We start from the raw sequence: 21,910 nt of genomic DNA, 5'->3' as shown, positions 1-21,910 counted from the left end.
GTTCCATAGTTCAGTAGAGAGAAAGGAATACCCATGTAAAAAAAGCTACTTTGATTTTAGGTTTATTTTAGTCACTACAGTTGATGCACAAAAGAAAACAGATGAAGTAATTCTGAAGATTATAGCTTTTGTAAAAATAAGTGCTCTTTAAAAAGAAGTAAGTGCTCTTTCAAGGTTAAATGACTTTTTCTGTTTCTTTCTTTCTTTTTTTTTGTATAAGATTTTATTTATTTGACAGAGAGAAATCACAAGTAGTCAGAGAGGCAGGCGGGGGGGGGGGGGGGAGCAGGCTCCCTGCTGATTAGAGAGCCTGATGTGAGGCTCAATCCCAGGACCCTGAGATCATGACCTGAACTGAAGGCAGAGGCTTAACCCACTCAGCCACCCAGGTGGGGTTAAGATTTCCTTAACTTTATTTATTTACTGGACAGAGAGAGAGAGGGAGAAGCGGGCTCCCTGCAGAGTGGGAAGCCCAACTTGGGGCTTGATCCCAGGACCCCGGGATCACAACCTGAGCCGAATGTGATGTTTAACCAACTGAGCCACCTAAGTGTCCGGTTAAGTGACTTTTAAAAATCTAGTTGGTGTTGGGGTACCTGGGTGACTCAGTCGGTTAAGCCTCTGATTCTTGATTTCAGCTCAGGTCATGATCTCAGAGTGGTGAGATCAAGCTCCATGTTGGGCTCTGCACTGGTGTGGAGTCTTCTTAGGATTCTCTCTCCTTCCCTCTGCCCCTCCTCTCTTTCTCTCTCTCTCTTAAAAAAAAAATCTAGTTGGTATTTGTTTTAGTCAAAAACTATGGAAATATGTTATAATCAAATAATCAATATTTAAGAACAAAACACTCTATACTATGACCAAAAAAGACAAAGAGTACTATTTTTTTGTTAACATTTTATGAAAATTAACTATCTTCCATATTTAACGAAGAGTGGCATTATTTTACATTTTTGCAAATCTCTTTAATGCTTTATAGAAGGCAGCTGCATTCTCCTATCTGTTTCATTCATGTATACCAACCTTCACACAGATAGCCAGTTGGAAAGACTCTTTTTTGATACTGCACCAGAATTTAACAAGTGGTAGTTTCTTTTTCTTTTCTTTTTTTGAAGATTTTATTTATTTATTTGACAGGCGGAGATCGCAAGTAGGCAAAGAGGCAGGCAAAGAGAGAGTGGGAAGAAGGCTCCCCGCTGAGCAGAGAGCTCCATTCAGGGGCTCAATCCCAGGACCCTGCGATCATGACCCTGGCAGAAGGCAGCGGCCTAACCCACTGAGCCACCCAGGCACCCAACAGTCATTATTTCTCAAAAGTTCCTTGCAATGTGAAATCTGGACCATATGAATGAGTTTTTATTACTCTATTATATGAAAATCCACTGCTTCATTTTGAACTTTGTTTTTTTAAGTAGGCTCCAAGCCCAGAAGGGCTTAAACTCACAACCCTGAGACAAAACCCGAGCTTAGATCAAGAATCAGCACCCGTAAGTTCATCTTGAACTTTGAATAAATCTTTCACTCATGCATGGTTTTATATCATGCATTGGTCTTTGGAAAATAATAATTCATGGAATCATGCTGATTTTCTAAATATTGACACATTTCATTATACAATATTTTTTAAAGTCACATTTGTTAATTCCTCATCTCATCAGGAAAATCTATAAGAAAGCTATCAAGCTCACAGTGGAGTATACAAGTTTTCCAAATTTCTAATTTTTGCTTGAAACCTCAAATGTAATCATTGGCACTGCCTTAAAATGTAGCTTATTTTTCTTCTAATGACAGACTCATTTTATAATTTTCAAGACTACATCTGCTGAATACTCAAGTCTGAATAACTGGTTTCAGTTTTTTTAAGTAAAAATGGTGTTCTGTGGGAAGAAAATAAGGGCTAATTCAGCTCACAATTCAGATGATTGCATAAGTGCTCTTCCTCAAAACAATCACCATGATACTTTGATATGCAACAAAAGTATTGGGGCGCCTGGGTGGCTCAGTGGGTTAAAGCCTCTGCTTTCGGCTCAGGTCATGATCCCAGGGTCCTGGGATCGAGCCCCACATCGGGCTCTCTGCTCAGCAGGGAGCCTGCTTCCCCCTCTCTCTCTGCCTGCCTCTCTGCCTACTTGTGATCTCTCTCTGTCAAATAAATAAATAAAATCTTAAAAAAAAAAAAGTATTCTGTATGTACTTCCAATTTTGTCACACAAAATATGAGAAGTTTTGGGGTGCCTGGGTGGCTCAGTGGGTTAAAGCCTCTGCCTTCGGCTCAGGTCATGATCTCAGGGTCCTGGGATCAAGCCCCACATCGGGCTCTCTGCTCAGCTCTCTGCTTCCTCCTCTCTCTCTGTCTGCCCCTCTGCCTACTTGTGATCTCTATCTATCAAATAAATAAATAAATAAAATCTTTAAAAAAAAAAGAGAGAGAAGTTTTGTGTGGGGAATCCAGTGGCTCAGTCAGTTAAATGTCTGCCTTTGGCTCAGGTCATGATCCCGGAGTTCCGGGATCTAGCCCCAGGTCCATTCTCCACTTGGGGAGTCTGCTTCTCTCTCTACCCTCACCCAACTTGTGCACATGCATTTGTGCATGGCTCTCTCACTCTCTCAAATTAAAAAAAAAAAAAAAAAAAAAAGTTATCTGTACTGTGCCTGGTTGGTTCAGTTGGTAGAGTATGTGACTCTTGATATCTCAGGGTCATGAGTTGGGTATAGAGCTTACTTAAAATTTAATTAAAAAAAAAAAAAAGACATTCATTTTTAAAAAGTTACGTGTTAAAAAAAAAGTTACGGGGGCTCCTGGCTGGCTCAGTCAGCTAAGCATCTGCCTTCGGGTCAGGTCATGATCCAGGTTCCTGGGATTGAGCCCCACATTGCGCTTCCTGCTCTGCAGGAAGTCTGCTTCTCCCTCTCCCACTCCTCTTGCTTGTGTTCCCTTTCTCTCTGTATCTCTCTGTGTCAAATAAATAAATAAAATATATTTTTTTAAATGTTACATATATATAGGGCTTAAATGTAATAAAATAATTTTTATTAATACATCAAATATATCCTTAAGTGAAACTACCCTTTAAAATTTTTTAAAAGATTTTATTATTTCTTTATTTGTCAGAGAGAGAGAGAGAGTACAAGCAGGGGGAGTGGCAGACAGAGGGAGAAGCAGGATCCTTGATGAGTAAGGAGCCCAGTGTGGGACTTGATCCCAGGACCCTGGGATCATGACCTCAGCTGAAGGCACACACTTAACAACTGAGCCACCCAGGCATCCTGAAACTGCCTTTAAAAAAAAAAAAAACAAACTGTGAGCACATGATAGTAATCGTTTGTATCTGGGTGATATAGGTTCATGGAGTCTTAATACTTTTGCATATATCTGAATGAAATGATGTTTTGGTTTGGGGAAAACAAGTTAGAAAAAAATAGGATAGAGATTCAGTACTCTCAAATCAATTTTCCCACAGGTAATATAATTTTTACTAATATTTACATTCAGAGTCTGTATGTTTGTCTTTTATGTCTGCTTTTCATATTAATTTTATTATTCATTTAAACCTAACAGCTTAAGCATGAAAACATTAAGATCTTTGATTTTGTAAGTTTATGAAATTAATACCCAGTATTAAATAAAACAATGAGAAGACAATCAAGATATTAATAATTAATAGAAGCTATGCACTGTATTAGCACCTTATATATTATTTCATTAAAACCCACACAACCAGAAAAAAGTTGGGTAGTCACATAGCCAACTAGGGGAACTACAATTCAAGCATAAACTATATATGTTATTCATAGTGGTCCTTATTCCCATATTCTACTTGTTTATAAAGCTTGGAGATAAATTCCACAATGATAACACCTACAAATTACCTGTTAGATTCATATGGTGAAAACCTGGAGAGTAACCAAGGGACTAATTAAAGAGTATGCCATTCCTCTCCAAGGAATTATTTGGTGGTAGCTCTTGTCTCATGAAATTATTTGAATTCCTTTTGTTACCAGTTATATCATTTATAGAAGCACACTTTCCACTAATTTTCCTTCTCCTTCCATAATCAGTTTAAACAATGCCTGGCTTTGCATATCACCATCTGACATATAAACAAATGTTTAATTTTTAATTAGTTATTAAATTATGAAATGGGAAAGAGAATGAGTGTCACAGATTTTACATGCTGTCCTAATGTTTATAATTCCTCTGCTTACATCATACTGCCTCCCTCTTCTAGTTCACATTTTTCACTTCTCTGAAAAGTCCCATTTCTCTTTATTTACAGCTTCACTATATACTTTCCAAGTTTTCATTCTATATTAACTTTTTCTCTCTTATATAGTGTTTCATAATTACTTTGTAATCAGTTTCTTTCTTTCTTTTTCTTTTTCTTTCTTTCTTTCTTTCTTTCGAAAGAGAGCAGGGGAGGGGCAGAGGGAGAGGGAGTTTCAAACAGACTCTGCTTAGCACAGAGCCTGAAAAGGGGCTCAATCTCATGATCCTGAGATCACGACCTGACCCAAAACCAAGAGTCAGATACATAATCAACTCTGCCATCCATATGTTCTGTGATCAGTTAATTTCTGATAGGACAGGAAAAGTAAAGGAAACATTCCCTTTTGGATCTTTAATTAGATTTAGATGCTGTGAAGGAAAGAAATGTCTGTTTAGTTTTCTTTTTGTCTCCCAAATGCTTTATATACCAATAAACACTGTAGAGTTGTTTTATAGATATGCTCTAACCACCATTATTTACATCTTTGTCTACACGACCAATGTTGTGTGATGTTTAGAAAACCAATGACAAATATGACCATGCATTAGCCACATGCACACAAAGAAACCTTCAAAATTAAGTATTTTCTGATACTGGATAAGAAAGCATAGTTCAAATAAAGCATATCCTAATGTTTGAGATATGATCCGATCTCAAAAAGAAATTTTTCAGTAAATCAAGCAATAGAGTAAGTTCCTTCTTCATTTCTTTTTTTTCTTAAAGATTTTATTTATTTATTTGACAGAGAGAGAGATCACAACTAGGCAGAGAGGCAGGCAGAGAGAGGAGGGAGCAGGATCCCCGCCAAGCAGAGAGCCCGATGCGGGGCTCGATCCCAAGACTCTGGGATCATGACCTGAGCTGAAGGCAGAGGCTTTAACCCACTGAGCCACCCAGGCACCCCCCACACCTTTTTTTTTTTTTTTTTTTTTTTTTTTTTTTTTTTTTTTTAAAGAGAGAGAAGAGCAATGGGAGAGGGAGAGAGAATCTGAAGCAGGCTCCAAGCCCAGCACAGAGCCTAACACAGGGGCTCAATCTCACAACCCTGAGATCATGACCTGAGCTGAAATCAAGAGTCAGGACCTTAACCAATCAGATGCCCTCTTCTTTATTTCTAAATTCACTTGTTCCTTCAAAATTTACAGTGTGCCTTGGAAATAATATATATAATTTACCTAAGTGCATAAAGAGCTTGTAAGGAGTAGAAATGGTGTATTGTAAGAGCATTTCTCAATATGGGTTCCCTGGAACACTGCAGACTTGGTTTTGTATCTCAAGAGGAAAAAACTGGTGAAATCTGTATGTACAGGTATAAGAAAAAATTAAACACACTAGTAGCACAGAAGGATATTCAAACTGTATATTGATACACAGGCAGCATTTACCAACTAACTACCACACGTATGCTCTCTTCAATGGTAAGTGGTTTTTATTATGTATCTATCATAAATTCAGTAATTTTTCTATATGACATTTTTATATTTAATTTTTCTAAACTTGTATACAATTTAAGACATATATATTTTTTAGCCATTGCTGAAAATAAGTACATTTTAGTTTGCTTTCTTAAGCAGAAAAGTAGTATTAAATAAATGATAAACAGGGGCGCCTGGGTGGCTCAGTGGGTTAAAGCCTCTGCCTTCAGTTCAGGTCATGATCTCAGGGTCCTGGGATTGAGGCCCACATGGGGCTCTCTGCTCAGCCAGAAGCTTGCTTCCTCCTCTCTCTCTGCCTGCCTCTCTGCCTACTTGTGATCTCTATCTGTCAAATGAATAAATAAAATCTTTTAAAATAAATAAATAAATGGTAAAATAAATAAATAAACAAATAAAGCAGCCTCATTGCTAATAAGGTATCAGTAGGAATGAGTGAACCAGTTGAGGAAACGAATGAGGAAAAAGTTCTTGTCAAAAGGGCACCTGGCTAGCTCAGATGAAGAGCATGTGACTTTTTTAAAAAATAAATATTTAATTTATTTATTTGACAGAGAGAGAGCACAAGTAGGGGGACTGGCAGGCAGAGAAAGAGGGAGAAGCTGCTGAGCAGACAGCCTGACATGGGGCTCAATCCCAAGACCCCAGGATCATGACCTGAGCCAAAGGCAGATGCTTAACCATCTGAGCCACCCAGGTGCCCCGAGCATGTGACTCTTGATCTTGGGATTGTGAATTTGAGCCCCATGTTGGATGCAGGGATTATGGAAGGAAGGAAGGAAGGAAGGAAGGAAGGCAGGCAGGCAGGCAGGGGAGGGAGGAAGGAAAAGAGTTCTCATTGAAAAGTGAGGAAGAGTTCCCTAAATATAGAAATGAGGGAACAAGAAGAGAAATAATTGATACCCTGACATAGAATATGTTTAAGGATGCAACTGCAGAGTGCCACTTCCAGTGACACTTTTAAGACTCAAATTGATGCTTTAATTTCGTCCTTGAACATCCAGTTAAAGTTTAGGACCCAGAAGCAGCCAGCGTCCAACAGCAAATCTACCCTCAAACTTATTACTTGCCAAATTATTCTGTGGCAGGTTACCCAGATTGTGACAATACTCTGTCTCAAGATTGAGAGTGGAAGATTAAAAGGGAAGGTAGGGATTTCATGGGTTGGCAATTCTTCTTATTCTTTGGCCACTGATCCTAGTACAGAGACTTTTTTTTTTTTTAAGCCTGTTGCTTAATTCATTTGCTTCATGGAGATAGATTAAGGAGTACTGGAGTAACTTATTTCCATATTTCCCTATAGTTATACCTCTAGCCAATTCAGTTGGCATCTGAAATAAATGTACATACACTGTGATTCCAGGAGGTGCCTGGATCCAGCTTAGGCTATGATCCCAGGGTCCTGGGAGATGCTCTCTACTCAGTTAGGAGCCTTTTCTTGCTCAAGCTCTGTCTCTGTCTCTCTCTGTATCTTAAATAAATAAAAAAAATATATACATTATGATTCCAAATATCAGAAAATAGGTATTTAAAGGAATACTTCAAAATTTTAACAGAGATTATATCCAGATAGTAAAGTTTTAGGAACTATTTTTCTTTTTTCATTTCTATATTTTCCAAATTTCTACAATGAACATGAATTACTTATGCAATTGGAAAGATATTAATAAAATCATGCTTTCATAGAAAAATTAAGAAAATGGACTTTGAAAGTATTGCTTGCTCTCCATTTGATCCAAAGGGTATATCTTTGATCTTATTGGTGTTTCATCAATACATTGTAGTTATAAAAGGTGTTCTTTGGTCAAATAAATTTAGGAAATACATGGGAGGGACCTAGCATGCAGTAATTAGCAGACAATAATTTATTATTTTGATTATGTTAAGATCGGCACTGAAGCTAGAGACAGAAGCATTAATAAATTCTGAAACCTCCCCTTAATGAACTAAGGGAGGCAGATGTATTAATATATCCTATTATGATATAATGTAATACAGTGTATGCTCTAAAGAGACAAGAACAAAATAATCCCACAGCATTTAATTTTTAAAACATTAATTTCCTCTTTCGAAGATAACCAATCTTAGCAAAAGGCAATATGTTTATTAAAATTTTGAAAACATTAAGTATAAGGTGATCTTATTCCTTCTCAATCACCTCGAAGTTCTACTACAAAACACATATGTGGTTCCCTGTATACATGCTTATATTTCTTTTTTTTTTTTTTTTTAAAGATTTTATTTATTTATTTGTCAGAGAGAGAGCGAGCGAGAGCGAGTACAGGCAGACAGAGTGTAAGGCAGAGTCAGAGGGAGAAGCAGGCTTCCTGCAGAGCAGGGAGCCCGATGCGGGACTCGATCCCAGGACGCTGGGATCATGACCTGAGCCGAAGGCAGCTGCTTAACCAACTGAGGCACCCAGGCGTCCCTACATGCTTATATTTCTAAACAGTTTTCAAAGTGCATTTTATATACCTAATCTTCCTAACAACCCAAAGAGAAACAAGGCAAACAGTCCTCATTCATAAAGAAGGAAACTAGGTCTTCTTCCCAAGACTAACTAGTGGTCCAGGATCTGACCCAGGTGATAATGCAGACATAATAAAGTTATAGTAATCCTGGTGTATATACTTTATAAGATATATTGATCAATGCTTCCGTCTTGGAATGGTCATACATCTGGCTTACATGAAATATCAGGTATTTGAGGCTAGGGCAACAGAGAAGTAGCCCATATGTTAGTAATATGCACAGAGAGACTAGTGACTGCTGTTGGCAGTGTCCAAGACAAAAATAAAAAGTAAGTAAGGAGGTAACTCCTTCCTCTACTATTATTTTCCAAGAACTTAATATCTTGATTTACAAAGTATTTTTTTAATAAATATCTCCCTATCATTCTGGATTTAATTATATTATTTGGTGCACATACTCAACAAAAGTATATTAAGCACTAACAACGTGGGAACTAACTACATCATACAGATACTTAATGAGATTCTTATGACAGTTTCAGGTATATATCTTTGAATACACAAATACTGATCCCATGTTTGCAAATAATGAATGGAAATTTTTATATAAGGGGTGAAACTGAAACAACTGAAAATGACTTTATATCTAGGGGAAATATTTTTAAAGTATTTCTGACAGTAAGTAAGAATTGGAGATCCAGCTTATCCTGGTTTTGATACTGGCTACGTTAATCTAGCATACATTTTTTAACCTCAACAGAGTACTGTTTTTCTCACCTGCAGAGCGTCACAAAAATTCAAAAATTAACATTTATTTCTTCTAAAAATAAAATTTAGGTCACCCACAATGACAGTTTTGATAGCTTTTTGGAGGATCTTAGTTTTGGTTTGGGTTTTTAGTAAGTATATTTTTCTTTTTTCTTTTCTTTTCTTTTTTTTTTTAAATTTTATTTATTTATTTAACAGAGAGAGAGATCACAGCAGGCAGAGAGGCAGGCAGAGAGGGAGAGGAGGAAGCAGGCTCCCTGCTGAGCAGAGAGCCCCATGCGGGGCTTGATCCCAGGATCCCGAGACCATGACCTGAGCCGAAGGCAGAGGCTTTAACCCACTGAGCCACCCAGGCGCCCCCCTCTTTTTTTTTTTTAATCAGTAAACAGAGGGCACCTAGCTGGCTCAGTCAGAAGAGTGTGCAACTCTTGATCTCAGGGTGATGAGTTCAGGCCCCATGTTGGGTGTAGAGATTACTTAAATAAGTAAATAAACTTTTTTTTTTTAAAAGTAACTATATATTTAATTAAACCAAATAAGCATTTACATGGCATTTAGCTGGTGACCCCTTAAAACCTTTGATGCTTTTCATAAATAAGGAGACTAGCACAACTATTGAAGTCACTCTTTAGAACTATGTTTAACATAGAACTGTACAGATTATACAGAAGAATACTAATGTATTTCTGTCATATTTAAAACTGTATTCCTGGCCAATTCTTGTTAGAAAAGGTGTTACGGCACTAAATCAAGTTTTAGACTGTAAACTCCTAGATTTGCCATTTCAAGTATTAGACTGTGAATTCCAAGCAGTTTTAACCTAGTTAAACATTCATCTGTAAAGAATAGTTAAAATTGATTGACTTCATCCAATTTCACAGCATTTTATACATCACGCTTGAAATGAAATAAAGACTCATTATTCTGAGATAATGAAGGGACAAAGATTTGGCCTGCTGTTTGGGAAATTACAGAGTGAACTATCTAGGCTCCACAAGATACTTTTCCAAGAAACAACTTCTTTGTTTTCGCTAAGCAATACAGTCCTGTCATAAATTACATCGTCTTTTTGTCTTTAGAAAACCCAGGTGTTATTGCAGAGGTGCAGCGTAGGGCTTAAAAAAAAAAAAGGGCAGGTGAAAGGTTTGCTGCCTTGGGAACCAGGACGCTCCAGTTTCTGTCCCAGTCCAGTCCAAGCTCTGTGACCTTGGGAAGTGTCCCCAGGTCAGTGACTAGGTTTCCCTCTCTTCTTAATTATCAGTATTCAGAGAGGGGGACGGGTGTGGGCCGGGGGGGGGGGTAGGAACCAGTCCCCAGGGACTGCAGACAACCAAGCTACAGCACGGTCCAGGTTCACGCAGTTCCTCAACCCTCGAAGCTCGTCGCCCCGGATCTCCCCCACAAGCTCAGCCACTGGCTCCGCTCAGAGCAGTCGGTTCCGGTTCCCCAGCCGGGTACCCGGGTTCTGCTCCGCGCTCCCCCCACCGTCTTCAGCCTCGCTGCTAGAAAGGGACCTTGCGATCATCCTTCCATCTGCCGAGAAACGCTCCATCCACCCTTAATTCTCACCCTCGTCCGTCCTCCTTCAGAGAACACCTGACACCGCTGCACTCGACAGAGCCCCACCATGGCTCTGTCTCAAGATCCCTCATCTTCCTTCAGGAGAGCTCCCCTTCACATCGCCTTCACCTCCAGGGAGTCCTCTTTCGCACACCCATTCTTCCTCAAACTCTCACGCATTTCCACCCGCCAGCCTTTTGCAGAGCTCTGAAGGACCCTCAGCTCTAGTGGGGGGAAAAGCCTCCCCCACCTCCGCCATCGATCTGGGGACCCCCTCTCACCTCCGCGGTGAGAGATGTGTTTACTGAGGAATCGCTGCTTCTTTCTCGGGTGCAGCAAGGTCGGGTATTTGAGCAACAAGAATGAGGTCACCAAGTACCCTCCCAGAGTGGAGAGAAGGTAAAAAGCCGCGGTGGACGACATCTCAGCCTCCTTGTGGGAAGTCTCCCACCCCCGGGCCCTCTGAACTCCGCTGCGGCGGTCGCAACGGCTGCGGCGGCGGAGGCAGCTGCTCGAGGTCTGCTCGCCCCCAGCCGGTGCCCGCGGTGCAGCGCACTTGCCGGCGCCAGCCGTCCACGCAGGCGCAGCCAGACCCCGGGCGTCTGAGCAACAAAGGGGCTGCGGTACGCAGGCGCGCTCTGGCTGCTGGGTAGGAGCCTGCAGAGGTCCGGTAGTGAGCATTTGTCACCCAGCTCTGCGGTAGAACCCGCAGCGCTTTAGAAAAGCTCCGAAGGAGGCGAAAGCTTGGAATCTTGCCAGTGCCTTCGCCATCCCTCAGGCAGAAAAGGCTTTTCAAAGATAGCCTGAATTCGGGAAGGCCTGACATAATTAGAAAATCCGCATCAAAAAAAGAGAGATTCCAGGGCACATCTTAACCCCTACTCTAGGAAGTGCAAAGAACTGTTACCAATGGAGGAGTTAAGGCCTGCTAAAACAAATAATGAACCCATCCGTTTGTCTAGCTAAGATAGAGTTTTCCCTATTATACACAGCATAAGACGTACTAGTTTGCTTATCAATCAAATATTTGAGGGGCAGACTCCTCCCTCGTTTCACTGCGAAAATGTAATCCACCTCCCCACCCCCCTACCCACCCCACCCCCACGCCTTGGATAGGAAGTCAAGAAATACTTGTTGACTTGCAGGTCTACTTATATTAGGAAAACGTTGATAAGTTTATAGCTTATTATTTAGAAGTCTTAGATGGGAAACTAAATCCTTGAAGGGCCAACTAGTTTTCCTTTTATCCATACTTCCAGGTTGACATAAGGAAAATGTGGGGAAAAGGTAGGTGGCTACATATCCAAGGAGCGCCGTAAAGGTCAAGTTGATCACTGTCTTATAAGTTAGTTAGGGGTGGGGGGTCTTGCTGGTTCAGGGGGGTAGTTAAAGGGTTAATTTCAGTGCCCATCAGGTTATGGGTTGTTGTTTTTTTTCTTTTCTTAAGATTTTGTTTATTTATTTGACAGAGATCACAAGAAGGTAGAGAGGCAGGCAGAAAGAGGAAGGGAAGCAGGCTCCCTGCTGAGCAGAGAGATGTGGGGCTTGATCCCTAGACTCTGGGATCATGACCTGAGCCACAGCCAGAGGCTTTAACCCGCTGAGCCACCCAGGCGCCCCCGTCAGGTTATGTTTTGCCTGCAGGATCTTTAGCAATATGTGTCAAAATGCAAAATGTATATATCTCTTGCCCCATCAATCCAAAGTCTAGCAGTTTTTTCTGCAAAGAAAAGTTCATAAGTATTAATAAAAGACATATGCATATGGGATGCCTGGTGACTCAGTTGGTCAAGATATGACTTTGGCTCGGGTCATGATCTCAGGGTCCTGGGATGGAGCCCCACGTCAGGCTCCTTGGTTCAATCGGGAATCTGCTTCTCCCCCTCTCTCTGCTTCTCCCTGCTGCTTGTGCTCTCTCTCTAATAAATAAAATCTTTAAAAAAAATAAGAAGAAAATGATTTCTATTGCTATATTTTTGGGCAGGATTATTTTTAGCATAGGAAGATTTGGGAACAATACATTGTATTTACAATTTGATAGGATCTGAGCTCAGTTACAAATAACAGTAACTATCCTTTCTATTTTTAAGAGTTTGTAAAGGACTTCAATTAATACAACTTTAAGAGTTTGAACCAAGGTTATCTTTTGAGGTAGGTAAAGGAGTTATTGTCCTAATTTTACAAGATCAACAAACTAAAGCTTTAGATGGTATCCAATGTCTGGATTGCTTCCTTAAAACATCAACCCAGTGAGCTGCTGTGCCAACCTAGGCCAATAAACATAATTCGGAATACTTAAAATTAAACATAAACTGCTAGCTGGCCTTTGTTCACAGTTGTGCAGCATTCCAAAAACTGAGTGTAGTTCTATTTGCCACATCTTAGGACAGGCACAAAGTTGTAAGAGACAGAAAGGAGAGAGAGTGGCCAAAGGATTTCAGAGGGTGTCATATCTTAAGTATAAACAAACTAACAAAAATTAAATCAAGTTTAAAAGACCACAGAAAGGTACAAGAGGAAAGGTACAAATCAAGTCGACAAAACTGCTACCCATCATGGTGCTTACCATAGTTTCTACATATACGAGGCACTGTTTACCTGACAATAAAATGTAGGACTAAAACTAACCAAAATGTATTCACCATCTCCAAAACTATTAGAATTGTGGGATACCTTTAAAAATAAATTCAAGATAAAATATAATTATCGAGAATTTATAGGGGTACCTGGGTGGCTCAGTGGGTTAAAGCCTCTGTCATTGGCTCAGGTCATGATCCCAGGGTCCTGGGATTGAGCCCCACATCGGGCTCTCTGCTAGGCGGGGAGCCTGCTTCCCCCTCTCTCTCTCTGCCTGCCTCTCTACCTACTTGTGATTTCTGTCTGTCAAATAAATAAATAAAATCTTTTAAAAAAAGAATTTATTTATGTGCCCCTCTGTTAGGAGCTTTATATATACTCCTTTACTCCTCACAAACACCCTTTGCGATAAATGATAATTATCATTATCATTTTATTATTTATATAATCATTACCATTTTAGAGAAAATAATGTTCAAGAATTAAGTAAATTGTCTAGATTTCTCTTTCTAAAGATTTATTTTTTTGAGAGAGAGAGTAGGAACAGATGTGGGCAGTGGGAGAGAATCCTTAAGCAGGCTCCCTGATGAGTGCAGAGCCCAACATGGGGCTCACCCATCTGACCCATGAGATCATGTGCTGAACTGAAACCAAGAGTCTGAAGCTCAACAGACTGAGCCACTCAGGTGCCATTGTCCAGGTTTCCTAGGCAGTAGAATCTTTTTTTTTTTGGCTCCAATCTACTATAGTACTATTTTATACAGGAGAAAATCTGTAACAAGAGATGGTATAGTATAAAGATTCAATAGAGTTTAGAGAGAATTGCGATTCATGGTCTTAAAAGAAACAAGATATTTTAGGGGTATCATGCCCAATTTTTCTGACATTAAAAACTCACCCATTCACGTCTTTGTTTTTTTTTAAGATTTTATTTATTTATTTGACACAGAGAGAGATCACAAGTACGCAGAGAGGCAGGCAGAGAAAGAGAGGGGGAAGCAGGCTCCCCATGAACAGAGCTTGATACAGGGCTCGATCCTAGACCCTGAGATCATGACCCAAGCCGAGGGCAGAGGCTTAACCCATTGAGCCACTGAGGTGCCCCACACATGTCTTTTTTAAAAGATTTTACTTATTTATTTGACTGAGAGAGAGAAAATGAGATAGAGAGCATGAGAAGGGGGAGGTCAGAGGGAGAAGCAGACTCCCTACCGAGCAGGAAGCCCAATGAGGGACTTGATCCCAGGACACCAGGATCATGACCTGAGCCTAAGGCAGTTGCTTAACCAACTGAGACAACCAGGCACCCCTAAGATTTTATTTATTCATTAGAGACCAAGAAAGCAAGCATGAGCAAGCATAAGGGGTGGGGGTGGGGCAGAGGGAGCCACACAAGCAGTCTTCCCGCTGAGCGAGGAGACCATTGCAGTGCTAGATCCCAGTACCCCAAGACCATGACCAGAACTGAAGGCAGACGCTTAACTGAGCCACCCAGGCACCCCAAAAACTCACCCATTCACCAAGTCTTAAGACCAGAGTCAAATATTCAGTTGGAGGAACTGACATGCAGTTTTCAATCTTACATTATTCCAGAAGACAGGACACCGGAAGAGTACAGCTTTAAAATCAGAGTCCTTGATTTAAATTCTGACTCTGCTACTCCCTCCCTACTATGTGACCTTGGACAAATTATTCAGCCACTTCTAACTTTAATTTCTTGATCTGTAAAAACAGACTTACCTTGCAACGTTTTGAGGATTAGAGACAATGTATGCAAAATGCTTAGTAAAGTACCTAAGAAATGGACATTCATAAAATAGCTATTATTATTCTGTGGCATTCAGTAAAGAGTAGCTATTGTTATTTTTGTGAATCAAACTTTCCTAGTCCCATTTTTCTAATTTTCTTTGTTTTACTCTTTCTTGGAAGTTTTTTGTTTTTCAACTAAAATACAAATTCCTCTGTTTAAGTAGTACAGGGAACTTAATTTTAAACCAACATGTGAGGCCATTTAAAAAAAATCAGAGTAACATAGTTTAACATAAAAAAGAGCTATCACATTTGTCCTTTAAATAATAAGCACTCCTTGAATAAGATATAATTTACTTCCTAAAGTTCTATACAACTTTTCGGAGACACAACAGACTTACCAATAGGCAAAAGGATGTCCTGTAAAGTCCCTTCTAACCTAGTGATTCTTTAAAAAAAAGAAAATCATTTGAATCATCTGCTTTATCTGAATAAAAAAGAGAAACATCTGCTAAGCAGAGGACAATGCAAGTGCTGCTACAGAAGAAATATAATTTCTTTAATAAAATCACTTTGGAAATTTGCTGAATAAGGTTTATATCACTAATGTGCAAGGCAGTAAGCAATACAAATTGCATAGTCCACATTTCTCTAATGCAACATTCTATAAACCAATTTATGGATTAAAAACATGAAGAAGTTCTGCAATTGTATTAAGCAGGCTGTAAATACAAATAGCATAAAAATTTGTATTTAAAAAATACAGAAATTCAAATTAGGGTGGCTTCTGTAATCAAAAATAATTAAGGAATATCACTTACTAATTTAAGCAGGAATGTAAATTTTTTCCATGTAAGAACGACATAAAAAAAAAAAGAAAGAAAAAGACACAAATCTGCTCTTTTGACACCTTATTTGTTCTTACAAACTACTTTGTTACAGTTCCTTTAACCACAAGTTTATACAACCTGTTACTCAACTCTTATAGGCTATTAAAAAAAACAAAACAAGGGGGTCTGGGTGGCTCAGTCAGTTAAGCATCTGACTCTTGGTTTCAGCTCAGGTCATGAGCTCAGAGTCATGAGATCCAGCCACCATCAGTGGGGAGTCTGCGTCTCTCCCTCTCTGGCTCCCTATGACCCTCCCCCCACTTTCTCACTCTCCCTTAAATAAATCTTTAGAAAAGCAAACAACTATTAACATATGTCCTAGAGAGCAATCTAACTGTGTTTTCCAAATGCAGTGCACTAGTTAATGAAACCACCAAAAAACCATGCTTAGTACAAAAGTGATTGTGATTGTTAAAACTGATATATAAGGAAGGAAAAATTAAAAGGATGAAAAATAAGGATGGGATGCAAAAACACTGTAAATTAATTTCCAGAGTTGGAGGCTCATGTTGAGTGTAGAGATTACTTAAAAACAAAGTCTTAGAAAAAAAGTTTAAAAATAAGTTTTAGTTCACTTAAAATAGATCTCTCAAATAAAAAAATAAAATAAATTAAAAATAAAAAAGTAAAAAAAATTATGACATCTCATCAGTCCAGGAATAAAATAGTCAGGACAAAATAGTCTAACTTAGGTACCAGAATTGTGAGCCAAACAATAGGGCTTTTTTTTTGCAAGTAAGTCGTCCATACCATTACCAGATAACCTACTGGGTCATCTTCTTTTTGAAGGTAATTTCAGAAGTGGCGTCTTAAGGAAAATCCCAGCTTAAACATCGTTTTAACCAAAGCAAAGTTTTGGATCAACATGGTTATGTAACATTGTTATGACAGAAGCATGTTTTATTATGGACAGTGAAACAGAAACAAAAGAAAATAGAGCTACCAACCAGATATTTTTATGTCCTTTTCTAGAAGAACCAATGTTTATTAGCAAGCTGTAGGTCCACTTACAATAAATATCAATTTATGAAATAGTGGAACAACTACTGTCCCAATACTGAACACCTGTAACCAAAGCACATTTTGGATTCAAGAAAATACAGCATACATGTACCAAAAACAACCCCCCTCCCCAGCACATAGCAAAACCAAACACCAGCTTTAAGATTGAACTGGCTGTAAAACGCTCATTGTGTTACTGCTTTAAGAACTCCACGGAGCACCTTGTAACTCATTAACTGCACGTTTTCCTTAGGAGGGAAACAAGGTCCTCTCTCAGTCACATAGGCGTAAGGAAATCTCAAAACCCAGAGGCCATCTGGTGGGAGAGTGATTTCTTGTTTCTCTGGGTAGAATACTGGACACGGTGGTGGGCCTGGCTGAACCTGAAAAATAAAGGTTATGCACTTATTTTTACATTTTTCAATAAGAAACACTTGAAAGGTAAATGCCTAAACAAACAACAGGTCCAAAGACCATATAAGATTTAAGGAGATAATGGATAAGACCATTAAGACCATATAAGATTAAGGAGATAATGGATATGCTCCTAACTCTAATCATATTCAATATTACATTATTGGTCTCAAGTATTATCCTACTTTTCTACAGATTTTTAACTTCAAGTTCTGCCTTTAAACTATACAATGTGAGTTGATAGTGTGAACTGATTAACACATGATTTTTTTTCAAAAACTAGAATATTAGGTTGAAAAGGTATTTAAAATTTAAAACTGTTTAATGAAATAATTACTTTGGTATTATCCTGCACTTCTAAAAGACAAAACAAGCATCAGCATTTTTTATTTGAGGATGGAAAAGGTCGTATTTCTTACCTGGGGCATTAGTATTATCTGCAAAGGAGCATCGGGAACTACAACAAAAAGCCTCATAAGTTGAGCATAATGTGGTTTTAGCCCTCTACCCTGAGATGATGACAGAATATATAAGGGCATATCACTATTCAAGGCTTTTAAAGCAGACTCCTTTGGCCCACTTCCCATTACTTTCATTACTTTGTCAGGTCCTGAGCACATAAACCTCCGACCTCTAGAGTCTTCATACTCAAAGCCCACAAATGCTCGAGCTATGTCATCTCTCCGTCTTCCTCTTCCCATTACAACTGCACTTCTCTTTCCAGGAATAGCTTTATTTGGAGCAGGCCAAGAATTTGTGTCTAAGTCTCCTTCATCCTCAGCTCTAGTCCTGATGACAATGTCCCAAGGCATAAGATAGTTTGTTCCTGGAATAAAGCCCTGTTGGTCTAAACCTGTATGAAAGTTATAAGACTTAGCAGGGCCTAGCTTAACCAATGACCAACTGGAGAATTTTGGTAGGAGACCTTTAGGACAATTTGAATGTAGCATGCCTGGAAGATACTCTACTGTGGATGCCTGTCTATCAACTAAATTTGGTCTCTTCTCAGTTTTTACTTCTCCTTGACCATGAACTTCTGGATTATCTCCTCCTGCTTGTGGATCAGCTGGATAGGTACCTAAACTATCTGTGGACTGGCCTAAACTCAAAGCTAAACTCAGGCTTGTGCTCTCTCCTTGGGTTTGAGGTTCTTTTTCTTTAAGTTTATCAGCATCTGCATCTGGAGGGGCAGGAGAAGATTCATTTTTGGCAGGAGCAGGATCTGGTGTACTTGGTTCAAATACTGGGAAATTGATATGATCCAATTTTCCACAACATTTTTCTTCCAGAAGCTATAGAGGAAGAAACAAAATAAAATAAACAATCTTGTGAACTCTTCATTTAAAATAACACACTCTGGGCACCTGGGTGGCTCAATGGGTTAAGCAGTTGCCTTTTGCTCAGATCAGGATCTGGGGGTCCTGGGATCAAGCCCCACTTCAGGCTCCCTGCCCAGTGGGAAGCTTGCTTCTCTCTCTTCTCACCCCTCACTCGTGTTCTCTCACTATCTCTCTCTCAAATAAATAAATAAAATCTTTTAAAAAATAAGTAACACATTCTTCACTCTAAAAAACAAGATTAGCAATTAATGGGTAAGCAAGTAAGTAATAAAAAGAACTTTTCCTTGTCTATAGAGCATACTCCAGTCACATTTACTTTTCTACATACTTTGCTTCTGAAAATATGTACTTTTACTTAAATGGTAGTTAACACACACACCAACGGAAGGAAAAAGAGGAAGAAAAAATTTAGAGTCTACCTGATAAAAGTCATAGTTAGCTGCCTTGATATCAAAGGGATCATCTCGAGGTGCCTGTTTCCTTCCACAGTTACAGGCACCAGTAGATCGAGCTCGGCTATTGTGATACAGCACGGGAGGATTCCTATCGGCTTCTGGTTTTTCTCCTGGAAAACACAACGCTCACTGTTAACTTCACACATACAGTGCAGAGTCAAATTTATTTTATATTCTATAGCATTTAACTTCAAAATTTCTCCAAACAGTGTTTTGGAAATGAGAAGGAAAAATAAAAAACACCCAGTAAAAACACAAAATCTTGACTAAATATACACAGCAGAAAAAGCAAATGAAGAAACAAAAAAGGATATTTTCAATCTGAAGTCTTAGGTTTTCTAAGACAATTTTATCATCATCATGGTGAGAATACATTTCATTGTATTCCTTTTAGCTCAATAAAAACTCCAAGATAAAAATGTTAATACAAAACTTTTGAAAATTTGTATTAATAGTTATCATTTACTAATTCCCTATGGTTCATCCTTTAAATACAGAAAATAATTAGTAGCCATAGATGTCATTTTCTTTTTACAGCAGGAGAGAAAACTTAAATTTGATGCAACTGAATTTCTATAGGGCCTTTTTAAAAAAACATCAAAACTAGCGAATAGCCTCTCTTAAAACACAAATATAGGGGTGACTGGCTGGCTCAGCCAATAAAGTATGCAACTCTCTCTTGATTTCCGGGTCATGAGTTTGAGCCCCACAATGGGGAAAGAGATTACTTAAAAATAGTAATTTAAAAAAAACGCAAGAATAAAAACACAGCTCAGTTCTGACTTCAAAATGCTGAGAGAATTTTAGCTACCTGATTTAGGTAATGAGTGAAATTTGTGTACACAGTGTTGATCAGTTAAACTCCTCTCCTCACAGAGCTGATGGCCATTGCTCCAAAACTTGTAGCAGTCTTCGTGTAACTGCATGGCATATTTGTGAAAGGCAGGACCCCTGGCATGTTGACTATACACTCGAAGAGCCTGAGCAAGCTGATTTTTATGGACAGTCATTGTGTAATTATGAGGCAAATTTGACTGATAAGCACTATGGGCCATGGGTAAAGCTTTTTGGCACCGGTTTTCTGAGAATTTGGTGTCAATATCCAAAAACCCTTCCAAGACTTTAATACTGCTTAAAATCTTAGATGTTAGCTCCCCAGTGGGAGACCCCGGGTCCTCCTCTTTCCCATCAATAGCTACTTCATACAGTTTTGAAGCTGCTGAGATCCACTTCTGGTAAGTGGGAAGTTCAAAATGGGAAGGCTGTGGGTTCCTGCCCACACTGTCATCAAAACCTTTCTTGCTTAGGACTAGCTCCACATGCTGCCATAGAAATTCCCGAAGGGTAAAATCCACTAACTGCCCAGAAGAACTGGAACTGCTGCTGTCAATGTGGAAAGATAGCTGCTGTCGGCTATGCTGCCTCATCACCTGGTATCGCCTGGGCCCAGAAAGGGGTGCAGGCACCAGCAAAGATTCTGGGTCCTTCACAGTACAATGACTCCTGAGTTGGTCCAGCAACATGCCTACTGGGTCCTCCTCTTGGCTACCCGGAACTATGTACACAAAAGCTTGGTTGGCAGGCACAGTAAATAGGCAATTGATACTCTGATTAGTCAAGACACGACTCTTCCTAAAGATTCTATAGATCTGGTCCTCCAGGGCATGTTGCAGTCTCCTTTTGGGAGAATGCTTCTTGGGCTTGTCTGGATGAGCTGGGTCTTGGCTCCGAGGGGGTTCCACCTTGAGGGCTCCATTGAGTTGAAAGAGGAAAAGGAGTCTAGGTGGGCAAGGTCGGCAGTTTAGCTTCCAGTCTTTGCCAACTGGACAATCCTTAATGGCTGTTTTGAGAAGGGGCAGTACTTTCTGTCTCAGTCCATCCAGGGCTCTGAATACTCGATCGTAAGTGATGTCAAAGGAACAAGTAGGATGGACCAGAAGCAGGATGTGACAGACAGAGAAAAGGTAAAGGAGACTGAGACACTGCAGCTTCTCTTGATGCTTCCAGAATTCGTGCGCTTCTGCATGAGGTAAAGAGAGGCCACCTCCAGCTTCCCCGCTCTGAAGGGCACGACAAGCCCGCAGAAGCTGCGAATTGTCACAGATGGAAGTGAGAAGAAGATAAAGAACTTTGCTTTCCTGATTGTAATAGGCCTGCAGAAGGCTGTAGTCCTGGGAGCCGGGCTCAGTTCGGTTACCTTCAGCGGCAGCTACACCTCCCCGAACCGAATCTCCCGTCCCAGCCCCAGCGTCTCCGGCTCCACCAGCCTCCCCGACGGCTCCAGCCTCGGTCCTAATTCCAGGCCCCGTGTCCCCAGGATCTTGGTGGCGAAAGAGGGGAAAGACCTGTCGGTCGCAAACCGTATTCACAAGTGAGAACTTTTCGGAATTCAGTCGCAGAGCCGTCTTGCCGAAGATTCCCACCACGCAGATCTCATCCTCTCGCCAAGGAGGCTCCGGTCCGCCAGCCACGCTCCCTCCCCCTTCTGTAGAGGATCCCTCCGGACTTTCAGAGCCGGTCCAGGATGAAGCGCCCATTAGAAGCTCTCGCAAGCTGACAGGACCCGCCATGGTGCTGAGACGTCTCTACACTCTTTCCGGTCCGCCCTGAAAACCCAACCGGCTGACGTCCACTCTCGAAATCCCTCCTCTGCTTCTTCACTTCCTGCTTTCCTCTCGCTCTAGGTTCCGCCTCCCGCTCCTCCTAGTTCCTCGCGGTTTCCCCACTGCTATACCCCAGCTTGTTTAAGGTTTGCATTAACGCGAGGCTGTAGGAATTGAGAGATCAAAAAGACGATTGGAGGGACGCCTGGGTGGCTCAGTGGGTTAAGCCGCTGCCTTCGGCTCAGGTCATGATCTCAGGGTCCTGGGATCGAGCCCCGCATCGGGCTCTCTGCTCAGCAGGGAGCCTGCTTCCTCCTCTCTCTCTGCCTGCCTCTCTGCCTGCTTGTGATCTCTCTCTGTCAAATGAATAAATAAAATCTTTT

General features: G+C 40.2%; 2 protein-coding genes across 2 annotated transcripts in view; both read right to left on the bottom strand.

Moving 5' to 3' along the window:
- GDPD1 (glycerophosphodiester phosphodiesterase domain containing 1) overlaps positions 1 to 11,171 on the bottom strand; it is a 56,628-nt gene extending 45,457 nt beyond the window's left edge. The window contains exon 1 of the mRNA XM_059148133.1: positions 10,779 to 11,171. Within this exon, the coding sequence (XP_059004116.1) occupies positions 10,779 to 10,920 (142 nt within the window). The 5' untranslated portion in view covers positions 10,921 to 11,171. The remainder of the gene's footprint in view (positions 1 to 10,778) is intronic.
- Positions 11,172 to 16,582: 5,411 nt separating this feature from the next.
- On the bottom strand, positions 16,583 to 21,544 carry SMG8 (SMG8 nonsense mediated mRNA decay factor). The gene is made up of 4 exons (XM_059149031.1): positions 19,736 to 21,544; positions 18,889 to 19,034; positions 17,549 to 18,421; positions 16,583 to 17,098 (listed from the first exon to the last, which is right to left on the bottom strand). Exons 1-4 carry the CDS (start codon positions 21,492 to 21,494, stop codon positions 16,901 to 16,903), a joined length of 2,976 nt encoding a protein of 991 aa, XP_059005014.1. The 5' UTR covers positions 21,495 to 21,544; the 3' UTR covers positions 16,583 to 16,900.
- Positions 21,545 to 21,910: the final 366 nt, after the last annotated feature.

The sequence above is a fragment of the Mustela lutreola genome, chromosome 15, assembly GCF_030435805.1.
Source record: "Mustela lutreola isolate mMusLut2 chromosome 15, mMusLut2.pri, whole genome shotgun sequence".
Lineage (NCBI taxonomy): Eukaryota > Metazoa > Chordata > Mammalia > Carnivora > Mustelidae > Mustela > Mustela lutreola.
The sequence above is the reverse complement of the archived record's forward strand: the minus strand, read 5'-3'. Positions and strand labels throughout refer to the sequence as shown.